This window comes from Lepisma saccharinum, chromosome 14 (genome assembly GCF_977018435.1).
Source record: "Lepisma saccharinum chromosome 14, izLepSacc3.1, whole genome shotgun sequence".
In the NCBI taxonomy this organism is placed as follows: domain Eukaryota; kingdom Metazoa; phylum Arthropoda; class Insecta; order Zygentoma; family Lepismatidae; genus Lepisma; species Lepisma saccharinum.
Window position 1 is genome coordinate 33760770 of NC_139242.1, and position 14862 is coordinate 33775631.

Consider the following 14862-nt stretch of genomic DNA (forward strand, 5'->3'; position numbering starts at 1 on the left):
ATCCGATATAAAATTAGAAAGGTCCTTGAAGAACCTGAAGTTTTCATTGACCTCCTTAATAAATGTGTGTTTCGAGGTGACTGCAGTGAAATTTTTTTTTCATATTTTGACATTTACATTTTTAGAAAGTAGGGCATGGAGATTATCCATAAAAATTACAACAAAATGGCAGAAGTTTGCTCTAAATTATCAGATATTTATCGATATATCGGATCAGTAAAATAATCGGTAATTTTACCAATAAACTGATATGCCTATATCGGCCAATACCAATAGAGTAGTGATTAATCGGTCCCATTCCAAAGATTAACCAATCACTTGTCTTTCTCAAATATTAAAACAGTTGGCACTGAACCTCTGTTTTTTCTAATGCTACCCAGTTAAATTTGGCAACTGCTGCACGAAGATGCCAAAAAACACAAAATTGTGTGTAATTGCATGTTTTTGGAAAATACATTTTTTAATACAAAGGGCATACTTTTTTTCTTGCAGAGTATCTACAGGGTGACCACTCTAAGACCATGATAACATTCAAGTACAATTCCTGGTTTTCACGTCGAACTTTCCAAAAATTCAGGGTTCAAGGAAATGTTTTCTCTATTTTGACCTTACATATTGCAGCCTCTCAACACGCACATACACACAACAAAAGAGCCCAATGTATCAAAATTCTAATTCTAATTCACTTAAACAGTATATATATTTAAAATATTTAATTTAATACGTGGAGTTTACATTTTGCTTTTTCACATACTCAGACTCGAAATACATCTACAAACACAAGTCACAAATGTTACGGGATACACTAATGTACGAAAAATGTTTAATTGTACTAGAATTTCAAACTCAAATGTATTTATTCAAGATACCTTGCAATAATCTTCCGCCTGTCAGGTTGTTAGTGTCCTTTGCAGAACAATCTAAGTAAACTGATTGAGAGAATTCCATCTTATATTTCACACAGTTTTCTTTTTCTTCCTCGATAAAAATCAAAGCTAAACTGTGAAAAAATAAAAGCTGCAATTTTTCACGTCTACGGAGAAAAATTCATGCAAAATTCTCAGAGCAGAATTCAAAGAATTCTCAGTGAGTAGCCACCCTGATCTAACAATATAGGAGTATGGTAGCTCAACTGGTTCGAGTGTTGGTGCGAAATTCCAGGGCTGCAAGCTTAATCACTCGTTAAGCCTTAATTTTACAAATCGGCAATATCGCATAATTTGAAAATACAAAACATCGAATTTTTGTTTTCAAAATGATTAGAAAAAATATTTTCTGGTTTGGAATATACCTTTCAAAACACATTTAGAATACCCTTACAATTTATAAATAGGGATGAACCGACATGGAAATTTGTCTTATTGTGATATACTAATAAAGATGCTGATATTCTGCCAATCTGATATAAAATTGCAAATGTTCCATGTTGCATATGAATGGTTCATTAACATTCTTAATGAATGTAATAGACTAATTGCCATGAGTGTTTGTTTAAAAAGGACCTCCATATTTAGACATTTACTTTACAAAATTGGGCATATGGATTATATGTTTACATCCATAAAAAAATTGCACCAAAGTGGCAGAATTGTGTAATAAATTATAGGCTATTTATAGATACACCAGCTGATAATCTGTCGCATCGTATCCCTGCAATATAGTAAATCATTCATATTCTAAGACTGCAACACAAGCTACTTGTAAAATTTTAAAATGCTCTAATAAATAAAACATTCCTCTTACCGTCAATTAATTTTAAGCTTGATCACTGAATTTATTCAAATAATACCAATGTTAATAAGACATCTGTAAGGCAATTTTCATGAACATTTCAGCACTTTAGCATTTGGAATCAATGACATTTGCAAGCATTTACTCCTGAAAAAAAGAATTACAAGTTTCAATTAAAAGAAAATACAAATTCATAACTTATAATTGTGCGAATTACTCACTTTTTCAGATTAATACGTATTCTTCCTTCACCAAAGTCATATCGTATCCTTTTTTCCTGGCTTTTGAAGAGATTTGACGTGGCTATGGAGTATTTCAGATAGCCTAAAAAAAGAACCTGAGGAAGGAAACAACAGTAGTTTCCCGAAACGTCGTTCGGAAAAAATAGATACTTAACTAAACATTAAGTACAAGAAGTTTTGTATTTTCAAATATATTTGAGAATACGTATTTAATCAGAAAATACGATATCTCCCACATTTATATCGTTCTACTGCAAAGTAAGGTTATGTATGAATCTCTCAAAACAGGCACAATCCATGTGACCTACAATTTAAAAAACTAGTTTAAAAGCACAATGAAGATATAATTTGAAATATATTTGACAAAAAAGCTAAAATAAAAACACGAATCTGGGATAACAGAAAAAAAGCACAAATTTTGGAAAAACATAACAGAAAAATAGAGGTCCCTACTTATTGCACAAAAATATTTCCCTTCTAATAGCACATTTATGTAGTTACCAGAGTATTACCATATTTGCCAGCGTATAAGAGGCACTTTTTTCCTTTAAAAATAGGTCTTATATGCCGATACTCAGTTTTTTAAATTACTGTACCTTCATTTCTGAAAATTTTCTGTCTTATGAGTTAAATGATTTCTTTCTTGCTTCCTTGCTGTGTGTGACTAAGAAGATTAAAATGTGTCCTTTCACATTCAGATTAGGTAATTCATTTGTTTACAGTAGATCTGTATATATTTACATTTGAAATACTGTAAATTAATTATAAATTCAGTGATAAAGCTTTTTCCTCAAAAATGTGTACAAAAAAAAAGGAGTGTGTCTTATACACCAGCAAATACGGTAAGTTTATTCCAGTGTAACTGAGTATATTTTTTGCTTCTCAAATATTTACAGTACAATTAATAAATTTTCGTGATTTCATATCTCATATGATAATTCAGACTTCAAAAGTGTTGCATCAATAAACTCTAAATTTTGCATTTTGCAGTTTATGTCACATCATTTCCTGACAAAACATGGTATAAAAATGGACCCCACACTTTCCAAAAACATGAAAAATGAACATTACTAAGTGTTATTTCATATTTCCATTAAAAACTAAATATGAATATCTAGTTATTTTAAAAATTTCCTATCAGTATTGGCAAAACTTTTATATAGTCCATCACAAATATAAATTATATAATTTCTACATTTTCGGAATTTACTTGGGGTACACTGCACAAAAAGGGAAAAAAAAGAAAGAAACATGCAATTAAAATATGCATCATTTACAATATCAGAAAAGTTAGCATTTTCACATCTTGCTTTAATGTTCCAAATGCTACACATTGTTACAGTTCTTGTATTACAGATAGCATCAGAGTCATTTTATAAATGAACTATTTCTGAACAATATATACATATTACACAAACAAATTTTGATTTACAAATTATGTACAAAAATATTAACACTGTATGTAATGCTTGCTACTTCAAGAAAAGAACTGATGATCACTAGCATGCTGTGAAAGTTTCTTCAGCAACAAATATCAAACATGAATTTGTATTCCATTTCATTATTATAATTTAAAACAATATTTGGTCATTAACCACAAAAGATTCTCGTACAACAGGCTACCCTTTTATTCTGTCAAGTACAACATTGACAAGTTTATTGTCATTCCAAAACCATGCAAAATCTACCATAATTATTCAGGGAAAATAATGTATCTGGTATGTATTATACACAAATACAACAGCAAGCCTAATTTCAAAACATTTTCATCGTGAATAAATAACATGAGGAATGTTTACATTACTTTATTGGTTTTTGTGGCATACAGGGTGCGGCAATGAATCTGGCAATTTGAAATACTCCACACTTAAAGACAAAATAATGCATAATACATAATTAAGACAAAATGATCTACTTTATTTATTGAAGAAGAAATAACAACAGAAAAGACAATACTTACATTTTGATTGATTTATTTGAAAATAACACTATGACTTCCATTTAATTCTACACATATAACTACCATTGTTTTGTAATACACTTCTACAGCGAATGTACACTGTGCCCTGTTTCATGACGACTCCATCATAACTGAATGGTAAAGCAGGGGCTACAAGACGGTGGTAGTCACGTATTGCCTTTAACGCACAACTAGGTCTATCCAGTGTTGAAAAATTGCCCAGTTCATTGCTCCACCCTGTATATTCAATTTTAATCAAACCATAGTTTATCTCTGTACATGTTCATAATCAATATTACTGTGTATAATGTTGAATGTAGTGATATTAAATGAGGTTTACCAAATACAGTGCAACATCAATCATCAGGTAGGGGACTAGCTAGAAATGGTAGAACAGCCCCCTAAAGTGGGCCATCCATTTACAAAGAAAACAACAGGGAAATGCTCCAAGCCCATTGGCAAAACCCTGCGATTAACAAAAGCTGGAGACAAATAGTTGCACACTTGCAGCTGAAAAATCAATGCCACCCATTTTTCAGTGCGTTTTCTTGGCTTTGCCCATCCATTGAATTCTGTCAATTTCTCGCGGCAAGACCTGGCTCCTCTACTAGTTTTGATGTTATTTTAGATAGTGCCCTTTTTTTTTTTTTAAAAAAAAAAAGAAGCTACAGCTTCTGCTTTTTGGTGATGAGAATTGTACATACTGGCATACGAATTTGCTAAATGACTTTAAAACTGAAAGACAGAGAAAATTATAGGAACTGTTTACACATGGACAAAGCTTAGGTATGTATCTATAGAAATATATTTAGGGGGAGGGGTCCGAACCAAGTGTCTCACAATAATAATAATAATATATTTTAGAATATAAATGTTTAATGAAAAATTGTTGGATCAGGGATTTAAAAAAAATGGACTGTCCCGACTAAATCGGGACTCTGGTAGATTTATATAATTGGTTATAAACCAAAATTACCAAATGTTACAGACTGCAGATTTCTGGTACCTGCTGCAAGGACACAGTACAAATTCTTGCAAAAATCTGAAAAATCGACAATGTTATTTTCGTAGGTTTTTCTTCATTAACAAATGAATGAGTTTAAAACTGAACAACAGAGAAAATTACAGAAACTGTTTACACATGGACAAAGCTTGCAGGAACGTGTCTAGAAATATATTTTGGGCAAGGGGTTCGAACTAAGTGTCTCAGAATAATAATAATACATATATAGTAATATAATAATAATAATATATAATATGATAATTTAATTAATCGTACATCATTGTGCCACAAAAATTGGACAAATAATCTCGTAAACATGCCATACAATTTATTCTGTTCTGAGAACAGAGTATTTGAAAATGTGTTCATCACTTTCGCATTCACATTTTACTAGGCCTGTTATAATCATGTTACAAATAGGCACTCTTCATGAGCAAACTAGTGTCTTGCGATATTACTAATATTGGGTTCGAATCCTGTATTAGGTATGGAAATTTGCATGGAGTAGCAGAGTATAACGAGCTTCATAACACCATATATAAATTTTTTCAATCTGAAATCCTGGGTTCAAATATCGGATGAAGTGCATGCTGATTACTTATCGCTCATCCATTTCATCAGATCAACATAATTTCCCCTCTAGGTTCCGGCACCGCTGTAACTTGGGACCTAGCTTTGGGAAAGGGGGGGGGAGGGGAGGAGAATATGAACATTAGGTTCAAATTTTCTTTTTCTTTTTTTAAATTCTTCTACCATCGTACACTTTAATAAACATGAAATTTTGTGGGGCGAGGAAGTGTCCTCCCTTGTGCCTTGCTCTATCAAGTTACACCTATGGGTTTCGGCATCCCACCACAGTAATATATGTGGTATATTTGTAATATATGTGAAAATACGAGAGAGGAGGTGGGCTTGTAAATATCATAAGCTACAGCGCCTGATTGTGTTGAGTTGATGACTGTTTTATATTCCTTCTGAAAGTTGTCCGGAAGAAAATCCCGCGAACCGCCTCAACCAAACACCAGAACAACAGCCAAGCAAGCTTTGCACATGCAATACTTGGGTCAGACTGGTGTAAAACTCCAAAATGTTTGGAATGCCAGAATCTTGTGGAAAACTGAAAGAATCTTGGAACTTGATCCCACTCGCAACCCCCCTTCCACTTTCACATCTGGTTGGGACAGCAATAAACCGTTCTCATGCCTGGCACGAGGGTCAACAACCTTGAAAGAGAGAAAATTACGCATGCTTCCTTGCAAATGGATGGCCCGCTTAAGGGCCAGACAGAGCAACTTTTTCATTGGGTGATGGTTGGTCAGTGCATCGAGTCCCATCACTCCTGTCTTCTGGCTTTCAAAACCAGAGCCGCTATTATTTCTTTGTCAAGTAGCTACCCAATTGTCCTTGTGACGATACCAATGAACCGATACCCACACCAATGCCGATACTCTTACCACTTCCCACTGATACTTGAAAATTGTAACAATTAAAAGCTGTTTGAAACACTGATTCAGATTAGTGGGTGAATATAAGTAAGGTTTTCACACAATACTGGTGCAGATAAAAAGGAAAGTTCGAATTTTACACAACTTTTGGGATAATTAGATTACATGAAAATGTTGCGGCACATTTTTGCGGACCACGTGAAATACGAAAATGTATGTAAATATCAGTAAATAAATTCCAAACGATACTTTCTGATATCGATACATCAGTATCGGTACGGTTCAGCTCTAGTCGACACCAAAAGTTTGGTGGCTCCCACTGGAAATCAAACCTAGGACTGCTTACACCAAAGGTGAAAGTGTCAACCATTTAGCTACACACGAGCCCCTAAATCTAAATATAAAGCCACTATTTCAATGCAGCTAGTTTACTTCTTCCAATAATACTTACAAATTTATAAAAGAAGGCAAAAAAATCCAGAACCAATATTTTAAATAGAAGTTAAGAATAGATATTAACCCTTTTTCCCTCCCCATGGATAAACTATTGGTTTACTTAAAAAACTGCATTCTGAATCACAACCTCTTGCATGGTTGAATGCATTCCGCAGAACAAAACATATTTTAAAAGTTTCACTTTAATAGTAACAACCTGTGCAAACAACCACGGAGCATTTATTTTGAAAATTTTTACACATACGTGTAAATCACGAATGTACTTAGTCTAACTTAGAGAGAGCGTAAATGCATAAAATAAACTGACAAAGAACTATGATACCTCAGTTGTGATGTTTATTGAATATACTGGGATGCATAGTTATTAAGTATCCACACACCCACTGGAAGAATTTTCCTACAATTAACACAAAAAAGTCACATTTCTTAGTATTACAATTTAATACAGAAATTACTGACCAGTAAAAAGCACTCATTACCTTAGCAAAGACAAACCAACATAATTGCATTTTTCAATGTACACACATTTTTCACTAATTATTATTTTCATACAAAACAAGCACTTCTTATCACAACAAACATGATCTGGATGAATTCAGGTCAACTGAATAAAATGTGCAAAATGTATTAATTCATTGTGTCTTATGCAGTTAATTTTCCAAATGCTTCTCATATTATAAAGTACAGCATGCTTCATTTTAGGTAGAATTTCACATATGACAATGTCTTAATATAATAATAATGTCTTGGCAAAGAGAATCTCTCTACGATAGGAAAAAATATAGTTTAGACTAGGACAACAGCACAAAACATAATGCATCATTGGATACATTTCATTAAGGATGTAGGGTAAACTGTTGATGACAAAAAATTACAGTACAAAAAATATTATATAAATCCTAGTATTAACTCAATCATTCAGTTATCATTTAAAAAAAATATATTTGACTAATCTTCCCTTGTGCACAACTTACATTATGGAGTTAACTTTCCAAATGCTTTTTATACTGTAAATTACAGCATGCTTCATTAAAATTATATTGCATGCCTATCTTATTAGGTAGAGTTTCACATGTAATAATGTATTAAGATATTGGCAAAGAGAATCAATCTAACAGAGCAACAACATTTTAGACTATGACAACAGCACAAACTATAATGCATCCCTGGATAGATTTTATTACGGATGCATGGGCAAACTGTTCATGATAATGGATACACTACAAAAAATATTATATAAATGCTAACATTAACCCAACCATTATCATTTTAAAAAATGTGCAACTGAACGTCCACTGTGCACACCACGAAACAAATGTCACGTTGTCAAAACTTCATGAATGTACCTGTCTTTATGGATATACAAAAGAAAAGATCCTGGAATGTGAGTCGGATACAACTTCCCTTGAACTATTGAATCCTTTGATATTGCCTGGCAGTCTGCTCCTGAATGAACTGCTAGAAACATCACTAAATATTGTATGGAGTAGATATTCTACTTTTGAGAGTATGAAAGATTTTCCTGTTTTTTAAAAAGTTGTCACAATATATTAAAGCATAAACGTAGAATTAGTAACAAGCTAAGATTCTGGACTCTCAGTTTGTAGCTTAAAATACCAATAATCCGAATTCCTTTGGCTTTTCCAGTACATGAGTCCAAGAATTAAGGACACTAGAAGCACAAATCCAACTGCTGCTGTTGCTATTATAATCACTGGAAAAAAAAAGCTGTTGTGAATACGAGCGGCACTAATACACAACAAAACATATTCTTAGTCATAAAATTATGATTTTAATTACGTTAGCACATTCTTTCTGGACACTGTACCGGTGAGTTTCTTAAATTTGACATACGCCTTTACACATGGCAGGGTTTTTATTCTGTTACCTCACCTTTCAATCCTATTACGCGTTAGTGTTTTTCTTGCCCCCATGCCCTCCCCCCATTGTGCATGCCTATGACTGCATGTGTATATGCTTTTAAAATAAGAAATGTTCAAACAGGGAAACAATAATACTCAATGAGAATGGAGATGAGTTTTGGTTTTAAGTCTAGACAGGGTAACTGGGATTAGAGCTACAGTTAAAGTGGGATCCGAATCACCATTATGCCTCCACCAGGTATCGAAACTGGGACCGCTTGATTAAAAGGAGATGATGTTACCACTAGGCTATCAGGAAAGCATGCAAAAATATAATGAAAAAATATCTTACCTATATATGTAACATCCAATGAAGAAAAATTTCCATCATCTGATGCTTGAACTTTGCATTCTTTATCCCAGTTGTCGGGTATCACAGGCCGAGTAAGATCTATAAACCTATCAAGGGAACAATACGACATGCACCCTGGTATGGTAAAAAAGTATGGGTCCCTTTCAGTCTCATTCCTAAATAATACCTGAAAAAGACAAAAGCAGATGACAATATAAAATAGGTATTGTCCTATACTTATAATAGCAACTTACATGCCCTCAGAGTGATATTTGTCTGAGAAAAACTAATTGACATGAACAGATGGACAATATTGTTACACAAGCAATCATGTGATAGGGTGTAGGATGATTGTTTGCAGGATGTGATGTAAAAAAAAAATTGTATCAGAAATGTCAATAGGCGAAAATTAACAATTGATATACAATGGAACCCCGATTTTACGTTCCTCGGTTTTACATTTTCCCGCATTATACATTCAATATTCACCGTTCCAATAGAGCAAAATGCCATAAATGTTTTCTCGATTTTACATTTTCCCGCATTTTAAGTTTTTTCAGCTTGATCCCCTGAAAAACGTCAAATTGAGGTTCCACTGTATTTATTTAATAAAAATATTATTTTTATCTATCACTGTATTTGTGTTAGTATTATAAATTGATGAAACATACAAAGTATACTTACTGTAACTAGGTAATCACCCTGCTGGTTTTTATGGAGTTCAATAAGTATCAACGATGAATATGGTGGTCTCTGAATATCAAATACACCTAAAGTCATCAAAACGTTCGCTATTGTTGTATCGTGTCCTGAATACATAAACATTTTTCTATTCGGAGTTAAGGAATGCTTTCTCTTCAATTTAAAATCTCTCACTATTTCGCCTAACAAAGGACCTGGAAATAACAGAAAATTAGTTAAAGCATGCATTATGCCAACATTTGTCTATAACAAATACGAGGGTGATTCAAATGAAAACCTTAATTCGTTTTTGTTTATCTAGTAGATTTCTGTATGTAGGGCTACACAAGTTTGCTGCATTTTAGCACAGACCTATTACTGATCTACATTTATATTCAACTTTTGAGTTACTGCTTTCGTACCATAAAAAGAATAAGTCTTTGGGGTCCACATGCAATCACACATGCAAAGGCCTTTCCACCCATCTGCCTGCAAACTGAAGCCACTGTCGAACTTTCTCCTCCATTAGTGAACTTGCTAGTGTGGTATGCATGCAGAATGATGTTGAATTTTCATTTGTAGAGAAATTTCTGTAAGTTTTAGGCTGACAGAGGGCAAGAAACCACTCCTCTTCACAGGTGCAAGTGTGTATAAAAGACACCATCTTTAAAATGACAAATATGGCATTTTGAAGTTCACTTGATTAGTGTTGGAGCTTTGAAGTCGTTTTGTAAATAATAGTTGATACCTCATGTAAATTTGAGCTGTATACAGTGTGTCCTACAATTTTTTATTCCACTTTTAAGGTTTTCATTTGAATCATCCTCGTATATGTGAACAATTACTGTGTTAATAAACTGTTCTGGCACAATGAGAAACTCCAGTGCAATTTTTTCCTCATATAAATAGAAAGTATCAATATAAACTGTCAATAAAAAAATATTCTACATATTCAATTTAAATTGAAACTCTTCCACGAAGAATCTGGGTAATATCTTCACTCCTGCACAATGTATGTAACCAGATGGCTGAAATAGATTTTGACTGAAAAGAAACAGTGTAATTACACAGAGCAGGAATGTACGAATTATACTTTTATATGCATAAAAATAATAACAAAATGACAGAATTTGCAGTACATTATAGACTATTTATACAAATATCAGATCAGGAAAATTATCAGTAACTTTACTAGCCAGGGATCTCAGGTTCAAATCCCAGCCTGACCATGGGCGTTCTTTGCGAATGCTTCTTCATTTATTTCATCATACTATCACTAATGATTTAATTTATTTTACTTTGCTTTTATGCCACTTTTGGCTAATTGCAATAATAATGATATTGATAAAGGGACACTCACAAAGACACCCATGCCCAAGCAGTGATTCGAAATCGGGACCATTGTCATCGTAGCATGCTGTGCTAACCACTTTCCCATGGAAGTTGGCAAGCATTGCTACTTTTAGCAAGTGTGAGATATGGATCTTAATAAAAATACTCTAACTGTGTATTGAAAAGTCGGCATTTCCAAAAATAAAAGCCTATTTACACAATAAGCAGTGCGCACAATTAAGAAGAAATACCAAATGAAGAACAATCTCTCTTACCTCCTTTCAGCCTTTGCATCTCTTTTGTGAAAGCAGGAAGAGCAAAGCTAAGGGCAGCAAGAGGATTCATCTTATCCGGAAACACCGAGTGTGTCCATTCAGGCAGTGTAAAGTTATAAAGTTGCTGAAATTAAATAATTTTCTGAATGTGGCATAATTTACTAAAATAATTGCAAATCACATTTAGAATTTAAAAGATAGCTATTAATGCTGTTCACATTGCTTCACTAAATACTGACCATCAGTAAAAGCAAAACATATTTACCTGTTAAAGATTTCTCTCGTAATTTACACTTCTTTCAAGCACATAAATATTTGGGATCCATGATTAAAAATTTATAGATCTTAATTTAAAATAATATTTTTACAAAAATTGCTTGCATCACAGTTGTTATGTTTCAACAATGTAACATTATTGGGGCATGATTCATGGCATAATTGCTTCTTTTTTATTTTTGTTAAATTTACTATTGTTGTAACATTAATCAAACAAGAATAAATGTCTGATGAAGGGCAACACGTACATACAAGAACAATCATATTTGTCTATTACTAGTTCTAAATTTCGATATTTTTTCCTAAATTTGGCTACCAATAGCTTACAATTCCAGCCTATCCAATTCTACAGTTACTTTTTTTTTTGCCATTTGAAGTCATTTTCACATAGAGAGGAATTGGGAATTACTGATTTGAAATTATCATTGCTTTCATTTCATCTTTTGGACATTCCATGCATGCTATGTCAGTAGCTTAGTTGGTTACATTATTCCTCAAACAACACACCATGGTTGAAAAGTCATAAAGTGACTGATCATTTTATTCCTTACTTCCAACCAACCTCTAGTCATTATTTGTTATATATGCTGACCATAGGCGTAGCTAGAACTTTATATTTGGGTGTGCACAAAGAAAAAAATGAGGTCTTGTAACTTTTTAATAGCATATTTTACAACACAATCATTTATTTGGCTCTTTAACTGCACTGATGTTTGTAAAGGAATATAAATTCACTAAATGACAGTGTTGAAAATTTCTTAATATATTTAGTACAAAAAATCAAATTGCATAGAAATTACACACACAAAATGTTCATAAATGTTACAAACAAATACATCAAAATACACGTCATCTATAACAAGAGACGTCTGTCAAAAGGTACAATGTTCTTAAACTCATCAATAACTTCATTTACATCAACAGACAAAGCTTTTCCTGTTCCACACATAGCACGAGCAGGGCTTCCAATCTATCCTGCTTCTGAGTTGCTCTTAATTTAGTTCTAACTTGGGTAAGCTTGGAGAAAGCTCTCTCACACGTTCAGCTTGTGACAGATATAGAAGAAGGTGCTGCAGTACAGAGTAGAATGCAGTAAATATCTTCTTTCTCTAATGACATCAAAAAATAAAAAAAAAAACTGCAGACACTCGTTTCATCAGCGATAATGCACACGTTTGTACCAAGTAATGATATTTTCAACTTCTTACAAACTGCCGCTTATTTTCTCTCTTATTGAAATATCTGTCATTAATTGTCTTTGATAAAGCAGCCCATTAGGGTATGCCCAGGCACACCCGGCACACCCCGTAGCTACGCCTATGATGCTGACTAAGAGTGCTGCAATGAGCATGTTTCTCTTGAGCAGCAAATAGTTCACACGGGCAATGCTAGATGCATACAGAATTGGTAAGTCTTCCACTGAAGCGAAAAATGCTTGAATGAGTGCAATTCACTCAAACTCTATTAGTACACATATTTCCGTCATTTGTCTGTGGTTGTGGGCCACATGTTAAAATGTTGTTTTGCATATCTTACCGAGATATGTGAAAATCAAATAGACACTTATGGGCTGAACCTACCTAGACTGACATTTTATGTTCCTACGATTATTGTCACATTAAAATGATGTTCGATTGAATGTCATAACTGCATTTTATTATTTTGCAGAATATGATTATCCTTTTCGGTAAGTGAACAATGATGTACACATGCTTGTTGCACTGTGATACGATATTTGTAATTGCTTAGGCAGGTCTGTTGGCATTGGATTCATTTCGGTCTGTGGATATTGCATACTTACACACGTATTGTATTTGAGTCTTACATAATAATATATGGAATTATTACTTAGAATTGTAATTGCATAGAGTGGTTTCCTTCCATGTATGGGTTTTACGTAGACAGTGCCACTTATTAGGTTCTGAAATAAGGGACATTGTCAATCATTCCACTATGATCGCAGGATGCTTGAGCGTGCGAGACTTGAACGAGTTTGAGTGAGTGAAAGTTGTCCCATGCAGCACTCTAATGCTGACGCTACTTATCTTAAATCATACAAATGCACTATGGGTTAGATAATGTAAGTTACGCCATACGAAAGTATTTATTGCCATTAAAGTACATTACCTCTATGTGTAGTGTATCATATAGAAATTCCACCTCCTTTACATTATCAATAAACTTCCCTGAATGGTTCGTAAGGTATTTATACAACTCCTGGTTCTCCTTATTAATTTGTTGAATGTACAAGGAGTTATTCAACTTTCTTTCCTCTTCAAGGTAGCGAGGACAGGGCTTCTTCACAGCCAAAACCTGTAAAGAATTTTTGTATGAAGCATCATAACTTTTCAAAACCTGGTATTGTGAATTTTATCTTTACCAATGCAATACGGTTCATTCCATGTCAAATTGACCAATTTCAGAAAAGTTTCCACGTCATGGTTCTTTGATTTGGATGAAATTTGGCATGAAGGTTCAATCGTGTCTGGAAGGCTGGGAAATAAGTCTCAGAGCTAACTTCATGACTCAATAACTTTTGAACTACTGATCACAACCTACGGATATTTACACACCAAACACACCTCTCACCAAGGAACACGTGTATTGCATGAAAATACCCCAAAATATGCCTTAAAAAGCCTTCCATGTCAAAAAATGCATAATTTGTGTGCCTGCTGTTACAAGTGCAATCCAACCAGGAAGGTGGCATAATTTTTCTAGTAATCCTGATGTGAGGTCAGTATGCACACATTATGTCGTCTCCATATACATCACCCAATCCATATTATATGTAGTTGAATATGCAAGAACTTGAAAAATCACCAGAAAATGGTGGATTTTGGAAACGGTGTAGCACAAAAGGGACAGAGATATCCAAGCCAAGTTGCAAACACTACATAATTAGACCTTCCTCTAATGTGTGTAAAAATTTCAACTTGTTATTGCAAAGGCACTAGTGCACAGTAAAGGTAGACCCTTAAATGCCCAGCCCGTTTTCAGTGGGAAGTTTAAAATTGCGCAAGGTTTACAATGAAGATTTTTATCTCCGTAACTACGAATGCTGGAGTTACAAATTATAGCTTGTTTCTTTCAGTACAGTCTCAGCTACATGCCTATTGTTGAAATAATCCAATTTGCACAAACCAAATAGAAGATGAAGAAGACGAAAGTTAATAATCTTATTTTTTCATTACAAAATTTCAATTTCATCGGGCCCCCACGTAGGCAATGCCAGGACGTGAGGGTT

The 14862-nt window shown here is 33.7% G+C and overlaps 1 protein-coding gene across 1 annotated transcript in view; it reads right to left on the bottom strand.

Annotated features, from left to right (window-relative positions):
• Positions 1 to 755: 755 nt before the first annotated feature.
• Positions 756 to 14862, bottom strand: part of LOC145998781 (prostatic acid phosphatase-like) — a 28571-nt gene continuing 14464 nt past the window's right edge. Inside the window, exons 4-8 of the mRNA XM_083135368.1 lie at positions 13743 to 13928; positions 11340 to 11463; positions 9736 to 9947; positions 9052 to 9238; positions 756 to 8551 (exon numbers count right to left, since the gene is read on the bottom strand). Coding sequence (XP_082991494.1) covers positions 8418 to 8551; positions 9052 to 9238; positions 9736 to 9947; positions 11340 to 11463; positions 13743 to 13928 — 843 coding nt within the window. The 3' untranslated portion in view covers positions 756 to 8417. The remainder of the gene's footprint in view (positions 8552 to 9051; positions 9239 to 9735; positions 9948 to 11339; positions 11464 to 13742; positions 13929 to 14862) is intronic.